The following is a 9,556-nucleotide window of genomic DNA, read 5'->3' as shown; positions in this document are numbered from 1 at the left end:
CCTCCACAGATAAACTGACTTTACTTTCCAAGACCTCACCAGTTGTAGGTGGCTGCTTCCAACACCATTTTCACAAATTAGCAAATAATAATTCCAATACAAACCTTTCTTCCTCTGATTCTCAGGCTCGTGATTGTGAGTATTTGTGAACCATGTTTTTTCTGCTTGTAGCATTCATATGCATATGTAGTATTCCTTCTAGGAGGCCTCCAGAGCCATAATGCTTTTCAGCTTTGAGTAAGGATGGGCCATGGGCAAAGTTTCTTTGTGGAGGAAACTGTGCGCTATGGTCAGGCTATGTGCACTTTACAACTAGAAATAGGAATTACAAGGTTTTTCATTTTACAGATAGTTGAGTGTACAGATGGACTTCAGGTAAAAAACATAGGGTCGTGGATCCTTTACACAATAGTTTTAACAAAGAAAAACAAAAAACACACTAGTATATATGACATAATTTGCCAGTTTATTTTGTAGTAAGATGGACAACTCGGTTGTATGATGCTGCCCTCTAAGGCAGGAAAGCAAACTGCTGTTAAACATTGCTGTGCTTGTACTGTTAAGCAGAATCTCTAAAGTACCACAAATATAATATTTTCAATAGGAAAAATACACTTCATACTTGCCCCATTGTGTGTATGTTTGTTTACGCATGTGTTTATATAAACACATACACATCCATCCAGGCATAGGTGGGGTAAAGCTCCAGCCTTTGTACACCATGTGAATGATCTGACCCCTATATTCTAAAATGTCTCAGGATAGAAATAGGAGCAGAGTGAATTCCTGTGGCCCTCTTAAAGTGGACCTTCCATGAAAATGTAAAGTCTGTTCTATGGAAACTTCCCACCCCCCCAAATGTGATTCAAAAATAATCTGTTGCTAAAAAAGAAAATATACCTCAGCCCAAACTTTCATTTCTATCAAAGGTCTACTTTAGGTTCCTTTCTATGGAGAGTAGTTAGCTCTTCTCTATTTTATTCAGCTCTACTGTACATATAAATCTCTACAGGCTGAAGTGTAGTAAGAAGCTATAGAGCCCTTGTAAAACATCTGAGCAGTCTTATCTCTTTATAGTCTTTTCTCATCTAGAATGCCTACTTGTGATAGAAGGACAGAGAGTAAAATGGTAGCTCTACAGCAGATTCTCAACCTTTTTGAATGTGGGGGAACCCTTGATATAACTTTCAGGAAACTACTACATTAATTACCATGCTATTTCACTTAAAACTGACTTGAGAGGCACAGGCTGTGCCCCTAACAACATCTGGTAGAACTCTGGAGTTCCATGGAACCCTAGTTGAGAATAACTGCCCTAGAGGAAGGCCTTGCCAGCATAATTGCCAGCCAGAGTGGTTTTCCACTGGACAGTTGTTGACTATGTTTCTCTTGTCTATATACACATTTCTACAGGAATAGGAAAAAGAAGTTACAGAGCACTTGTACAACACGTGAACCATCTGAAACCTTATTTTTAAAACAACTTAGAGTTCCTTTTATACATTCAAGACCTGTTTGGAGAAAGGAACAAAATTCTGGTAGGGCCTTCCTTTAGAGCTACATGATCTAATTTCCTGGAGGGTTTTTTACCCGTGTATAGGTTGGCCTTATGCTACATAAAAAAGTCCAATGGTTCCCGCCCTATATTTAGCTCAGGGACGATATTGGATGAGAATCTGACGTGTGTACAGTGCCTGTCGTCCATCGTCCGAACGACCGTCCTGGCAGATCCACGGGTGATGGACAACGAACAATCCTAATGGAAGGGGGGAGTGCTCAGTGGGGTGCCGCTCCATCGTTCTCCCCCTCCCCTCTGCATAAAGCAGAACGGTGCTGTATGTACAGCACTCGTTCATGCATCGTGCAGTTGTTAGTCATTGGAAAGGTTCGTGGAAGATCCTTTCCAACGACTATAATTGCACGTGTGTATACAGCTTTATTATCTCTGCTCTTTACATCTCTTGTTTAAATCTCTGCTCTTAGACATCGGAGCCCACCTACCAATCTAATCCCTTCACTCTTACACCTCCCACAGTTTCTTTTACTGAATAGGGTACAAGTTTTTAGATAAACCATAGCTATGTGTACATTTTCTTACATTTAAAAATGAATGATATCATATTTTTGTCTTTGTCTTTGTAAGAGGTGTCAGTAATACAAAAATGGGTTCTTGATTTGGTAGAGAAATTGGCTTAAGCACACATCCAGTGAAATTGGGGAAGTACCAGTCACCCTGGGGTCACATGACTTCCTGAGCACTATGATCCTTTGTACCTGTAGAACATGGGGCAGGTATACAAGGTATTTTTTAGAAAATAAAAATTGCAGCAGGTTGGGGGTTTTCTCCAACAAAGGTTGCCTCCTTCCTAACCTCAGATAGTTTCATCAAGTGTAGATGGCAGCAGCAGTCAAATGAGGCTCAGTCATGTACAATTGCATACTTACAAACAGGATACATTTGCAAGAATCATACAAAACACAGACCAGAAATGACAAAGTAAAATTCAATGAACCAAAAATAAATAATGTGTTAAAAACAATGAAAGCACAACATAATAGCTTTCTTTGGTACAGTTCTCTACTGGACATATAATTTATTGACGTTGTAGTACATCTCTTTGATGGTATGATTGATGGCAGAACGAGGAAATGGGAACAATTTTTACAATGTGCAGCACTGTGGATCACAATTCAATGGAGATGAGGAGCTTAACACACCTGAACCTATTTTAAAGGCCCCTCACACATAAGAAGAAAAACTTATTCTACTATAGGCTCAGGTTTGGCAGAACATCAGCAAAGGTAATCAAGCTTTGACAAGTTAATATATATAAAATAACGATCGCTATGGACTTTGTAAGGCATCTTTCAACAGGCCATCTTGACAGACAGTCAATCCTCATACATTTCATGTAACAACAAACTGAAATAATATCCAAAATATACACTTTCTGTACTTAAAAAAATACATATAAAAGGAATACAAAACTGGAAAATGAAATATTTGAGAAAACAAGTATTTGGCTTTTCCTTTTTTTTCTATTTTTTTTATTGTATTTGTATTTGTTTTGACATCTCTCCTGAAGACCCCTTCTTAAGTAGAAACAAACTTGTTGCTTCATGGCCAGCAATCACCTGCTCAGCAGTGCCCCAACTGGCTTATGTGGGTTTGTACATGCGTCTGTGCTATATGTGCTTTATTGTAATCAAGGTATGCTGCAGAGACTGGGAAGAGATACGGAATCTTGAGAATGAGAATGAATTAAACACGATCATACATACAGATTCTCTGTCATTCTATGTTTTCCATGTGACCACCAAAAAGATCACATATTGAAATATTGATCTGCTGTTTTATTTCTCACAAAGTATATATAAACTAAAATCACTCTCTCGTTTATACTTTCTTCAGGGAGATGCTAAAATTTTCCAGTTTTATGAACAAAAGTAAATCAACTCAGTATTTGTGTAATGGCGTCTGAACATAATTCTCTATCTTCATATACAACATATGCGGCATATATATACATATACACATTTCTTTTAACTTTTTCTCTATATGCAATTGTTAAACAAAGGCAGTGTTATAACTCCTATGAAAAAAAAAAAACATACCTCTTAAAAAATACATGTTTAAGTTGAAGAGCATTGTGGTCAAAGGAAAATGTATAGGGAAAATGTGTCAGCAACACAATAATGAGTTTACTGTAGACAAGACAATTTGTGCAATAGCATATACAAAAGGTTCTACTTAGTGTGTCCTTCTGGTTTGATATGTCTCGGGGAAAACAAAATCAAAAACACACAGCCCCACGTCTTCCACTGCGGGGGAGAACAGCGTACTACACAATTAAGCTACTTGTGCAATCCTCTCCGGCAGCCTTAGAGGTAGGTCAAGCCAAAAGAACTTGGTGCAACCGACACACAAAAGCAAGATTGGTCTGACCACATTTTGCACCTGCACAAAGAACCAGGCGACGGACTTTCCATTTATTCCTTGCGTGTTGCATTTTTGAAAACATATTTTATGTCCCGGTAAACAATATTGTATGTTACCTTCTAGGGGGGTATATATTGATATTTAGCTATCAAACTTGTCCATAAATTTTGCCGTTGAGGGTGGAATCATCCAATTAGAATAAACACAGTCATTGGCATATCTTGAAAAAACAGACTTATTGGCATCGAATCTCGGGATTGGAACGGGGCTCTCTTCAGGCCAGTTCGGATAAGACATGCCTAAAAATGAAAAGACATCATTTGTTCTGCACTGAAGAACCCCAAAAATTAGATAGTAAAAGCTTCACGTGCAGACAGTAAGGCCCTTGGCAAAACTCCCTTTGTTAAGAAAAAGACAGACAAAGCCATCGGTGTTGTTATAGAAACATACAGACTAATAGGAAATTGCACGACACTAAGAAGGGTTTACTAAATTTTTCTTTATTAGGTATGTTTTGTGAAATTATGAAGCAATATGTCTAATTTGGGGATGATATTTTATGTCTGAACCTTTAACAAATGTCTGTGCCGGGTTAAATCTACGGTGGCCTCAAAGCTGAACTCTGGGCATAACAATCTTACTGTCTTTAAAGATTTTGCCCTTCCTAAAAGCAACGTTGCTTAATTCAGCTCTTTCCCTTACCCCTAGAAATCTTGTTAAACCCCAGGTTAATGCAGCAGACTGTATCTCTGGGCCGCTATGGTGCCCCTCAACAGCCTTTGAAGATGTTGCTCTTCTTCAAAAATAAGGTCTCTCAATGCAGCTCTTTCAAATACCCCCAGAAATCTTGATGTTGAACCCCAGACTGGCACATTGGGCTGTACTGCAAGGCCAGGGGTCGTGTTACCACCTCCTTCTTCTCCCACCTATTAGGAAATGTCATCTGTTTGCGATCAAAGTTTACAGAACATACAGCAAGGTTCACTTATCATTAAGCTGCGAGACCTGCTCAATCTTGGGTATTTCACTGCACTTATGTAATTAACTTATACCTAAATTTTTCATAAACCCCAGCTAAACATTTAATTTAAAATATCAAAATATATTTTATAATTCATCAAAACAAAAAGGTGTTGAAAGTCTAACAGCAGTCACATCCTGAGTGAAAAAAGCCTGTTCCTTGCTCGTATGTTCCCCTTGAAGAACATGGTTTTAAAGCTGAAACAGTTCCGTTTTATAGACTTCAAGGGCATACCACAGCTGTTTATGTGATTCTTAGAGGAGATCTGGAAAATACGCCGTTAGCCCTCCTTGAGGGCAGATTTTGGAAACCTTTGCTTAATTACACTTATTTTCAAATATTTTCTAAAATACATAAATTTGTCCTAATTTGTCCTAGGATTCATAAAAGGATAAAAGTGTTTCTGATGCAATTTCCATCACAACATCAATGGCTATCGTCTGTGCAACAAAAAGTGTCTGTGAAACGGTAAAATATGCAGAACGTGCTAATAGGAAGTCCACCACATAAACAAATATTGAAATTCGGTCATGTTAATGATTCCAATGCACTCATTGAGTTTCTGGATGTAGTTTTAATAGTTGGCTTCCATGCATTGGTTACATCAAGCCCCTTAATTAGTAGACATTTTGTAACATAGAATAATGGAAAATCCCAAGTCTGATTCTTTGATTGTAAAATGAGAAATTCATAATTCATAGACAAAAAAATTGAGGAGTTTTGGCAAGAACTATTCTTACTGTCTCAGGTCACCAGCACAACAAGACAATTATACCAGAGACAATGCAAGACACAACATGAAAGAAAAGATTTGTCACATGGCAATAGGAAAATAACAATGCTTGTTTCTGATATTCAGCCTATAACTGGTCTAGGTCAAAAATCTCCTGCAGACTCTCCATTGAAGTCCATTGGTCTTGCATGTTATTATTTCTTAGCTCTATTTAGAGATATCCTGTAATATAGCTTCTGCTGCAGGACTAGTGGAATAATTCTACAATCTGAATTAATTTGTTCCAGCTGATCAATGGACATAAAAAATGGGTTATTAAGTAAAACTTGTGCACCAGAAATGTAATGATGAGACTTTACCCCAAGCCTAGCAGCTAAACTGATATATTATTTTTGAATATGCATTGTAGGGTAGTTTGGTAATATCAATATTACCAGTAAAGTTACATTGTTTATCTCCCTAGGCCATGCTATGCTAAATTTCTATTCCATAACGACACAAATGTAAGATATCTTATGAATAAATATAAATATACTAAAACATAATTACTAATGTAAACTTGGAAACTTACATTTAGAAGACCTAAAGGGATAAATAGTATCAATTATTGTCTGAGCTGGTTAACTTAAAGGATAAATAAACATACTGCTTCCAGATGCTGATGTTGCACTAATGTAATGCTATTCAAAATGTGATAATAGTCATTTAATTTAAATTTTTCCAGCACTGCCTTCTATTAAATTAAGTTGAGGATGATAACAGTTTTAAAAGATTGTACCTTGTCTACTCTAGCAAAAATGCAAAGGCATTACAGATCCAATTTTTTATCTAAAAAAAATAAATAGAAGATTAAATACTGGAAAATAATGTTAAGGATACCAAAAATCCAGGTTATAGATAAAAATGTCCTTCATATGTTGAACCTGAAGCTGGCAACACAGCTTGCAGGTTGTCAGATATGGAATTCATTCCTATGGGGTTCTTTCTTGGGAAGGGGATTATGATAAAGGCACATGGATATCGGTTGTTCCACCTAAACAAGAATGGAGAACTGCTGCCATAGAAAACACCCTCTTCTTTTCACTCCCCTTACTGCTTCAAGTCTAATAGTAGTTTTTCAATAAATCGGCCATAAAGAATTACTTTTTAGATACCATCATTATTAATGTAACTAATAGATCTCCACAATAAATCTAATATAAATAAAAATACTACAAAATTTCAACTGATTTACTGAAAAACATTAAATAAATATTAATACCAGGAGACAAAATAGTAAGCTGACTGTAATTTTACTAAAAGTGCAACAATGACATATCACTAAGGATCATATATGTGTTAATAACTATTGGATCAATTATATTTCATCTACCGGTAGATATCTAGCTTTCATTCAATATACTAGTATACCCCTACCAACTATTAGCTAAATTGCCTGCTGCTATCGAGTAATGAATGCTTTAAAGGAAAAAAGTACTACAACGTAGCATTTACTAAAATGGCCCATATACTTTGGAGATCTTATTCTGTCCCAATAGCTTTCCACAAATAAATATAGACATATATTGTGATTTAAGTGCTGCTGGTTCATGCCACAGATGTGAGATATAAATAGAGCTTCACGGTGTTTTATGTAAGTGTTCTCCTTGGCTATGCTGTTCAGATGTTTTTGTGATTTGGAAATGTGTATTTTAGTAGCTTCTTCTGAAGAGTGCTGCAAATATTTTTGCAACAACTGCCATTTAAATATGCAAAAGAATAAAAAAATAAATCTTTAAATTAAATTAAAGAGCTTTTTTATGCAGAGTTTGATTGGTTTCATTCAGACAAAAGCCCCTGGGGTTGGAAAGCGGAGTGCTAGACGATCAGATATACTGACTGTACAGCGTAACTAGAATCTAGTAAACGCATGTGAAATTCTACCATAGAGTTTGTTTTCAATCCAGGTTGAGGGAAGAGTTCGAGGAATTGGGGCATTATTACAGTCCACCAGAGGCGTCTCTTCTTCTGAAAGGCCGTCATCGTAAAGCATGGAGTCTGCAGGTGTGGATGCAGCAAGGTCCAAGTAATCCTAATAAAAATTAAGAAAACAAAAGATTCAAATCTCAAAAATTTATGGAAAAATAGCAGTGTAACACTAAGCCAATTGACCAGGGTAGGATTAGCATAGACATTTGGCCAGTTGGTGATAAAAACTAATCCAGTCCTGCTAGCATGGAAAGGTTAAGGTGACAAGCTATAACCCCTACTTCTAACCCCAAAAAAAGGAGGATAATCACACATTATTGCTTGGCTTGCACTGACTCGATCTCATATTATTATGCTTCATTATAAACAGGAACAATGGAACTGCATAAACACAAAAAGAGGGCATCACCACACCGAATTTATATTATCATTGCCATTGTAAATATTTTAGGAACACTTTCCAAATGGCATATCCAAACTCAAAAGTTATTTAGATTCTAAAATGAACAAACACCTTATTACATTTCTGAAAAAATAAGCCTTCAGAAAAATGGAGGGGCCCAAGTATGAGTACCATATATCTAAAGCAGCTATTCTCTACCTTTTTAACATGATGAACCCCTTGAAATAACTTTCAAGTCTTAGGGAACCCCTGCTATAATTACTATATCCACAGCTTACAGTATATTAGAATGGTGGTAAGGGGAAAGAATGCCTCTTACATCAATGGCCAGTAATACTACTCTTGCAAGTAGCCAAAAAGATCATTGGCGTCAGTCAAACTGACCTGGGAGACAGAGATTGCTCATTGCTCAATAAACCCCTAGCAAACTCTCTAGGAATCTATGGAACCCTGGTTGAGAAACATTGTACCAGACCCTGAGAGATGTCCAACTTGAAAGCCTACAGATGCTAGTTACTTTGACAAGAACAGAGTCTGGGCTCATATTCATGTAATGTTCCTGCTTTTAATAAACGCTGATATTTATTCAGGCTTACCCGACTTTTTACCATCATCTTTTCCAGCTCTTTACTAATCTCCCCAAATGTGGGTCTCTTGTCTGGCTCCTGTTTCCAGCATTTCAGCATAAGGTTGTACCTGAAATCCAGGAATACATATTTTAGTGTTATACCGTATAAGTATAATAAAAGTGGAGCTGAAAAACACCATCACATTATTTGTTTCACCTTCCATTTTATACATTATTATGTTTAAACAAGGAAAAGGGAAATTTAATCTATTACCCAAACATAGAATGACAGTCTTACATTTCATCACTGCAGTTTTCTGGCTTTTCCATTCTGTAACCAGTTTTTAGAAGGTTGAAAAGCCTCTCTGGGGCAATACCAGGGTATGGATTTCCACCAAGTGTAACAATTTCCCAGAGAAGAACACCAAAAGACCACCTATTTGAAAGGTAACAAGTAAAGACATAAGATTAGGACATCACAAAAAATTGAAAAGTTGAGTAATGAAAGACCATTAGATTCTTTGCAGCACATAAATATCTGTATATAGAAAGTCCAACCTAATCTAAAAAAAACACACACAGAGCTTGAAGTAGCTTATTTTGTCATTGGCCCCAACACTGCTGTAGTGCAGTATGGAATCTGGGTGCAGGAAGTGCCACTATTAGATGGCTCAAACAGAAGTAACCAGTCAGTGCCTGCAAACAGATCCCACCCTATGGTTGGAGAGAGACCAAGCAGCTTGTTTCTTTCTGTTGCACCATAATCTTGCCAGTCTTGCCTAATGTAATCAGAAGGTGTTTCTAAGCTCTAAAAGACTAAAGAACCATATTATATGCACTGTGATATTTTAGCTGAACAGGCAAATTTTCTAAAGACACTGCTGAAAACTCTTTCCAAAACGGCGGAGGCTGTCATAGCCGCA

The 9,556-nt window shown here is 36.9% G+C and overlaps 1 protein-coding gene across 1 annotated transcript in view; it reads right to left on the bottom strand.

Annotated features, from left to right (window-relative positions):
• Positions 1-269: 269 nt before the first annotated feature.
• RET (ret proto-oncogene) overlaps positions 270-9,556 on the bottom strand; it is a 44,648-nt gene continuing 35,361 nt past the window's right edge. Inside the window, exons 17-20 of the mRNA XM_072423953.1 lie at positions 8,932-9,069; positions 8,662-8,761; positions 7,618-7,765; positions 270-4,239 (exon numbers count right to left, since the gene is read on the bottom strand). Coding sequence (XP_072280054.1) covers positions 4,082-4,239; positions 7,618-7,765; positions 8,662-8,761; positions 8,932-9,069 — 544 coding nt within the window. The 3' untranslated portion in view covers positions 270-4,081. The remainder of the gene's footprint in view (positions 4,240-7,617; positions 7,766-8,661; positions 8,762-8,931; positions 9,070-9,556) is intronic.

The sequence above is a fragment of the Pyxicephalus adspersus genome, chromosome 10, assembly GCF_032062135.1.
Source record: "Pyxicephalus adspersus chromosome 10, UCB_Pads_2.0, whole genome shotgun sequence".
Lineage (NCBI taxonomy): Eukaryota > Metazoa > Chordata > Amphibia > Anura > Pyxicephalidae > Pyxicephalus > Pyxicephalus adspersus.
Note: the sequence above shows the minus strand (reverse complement) of the source record. Positions and strands in the feature narration are given on the sequence as shown.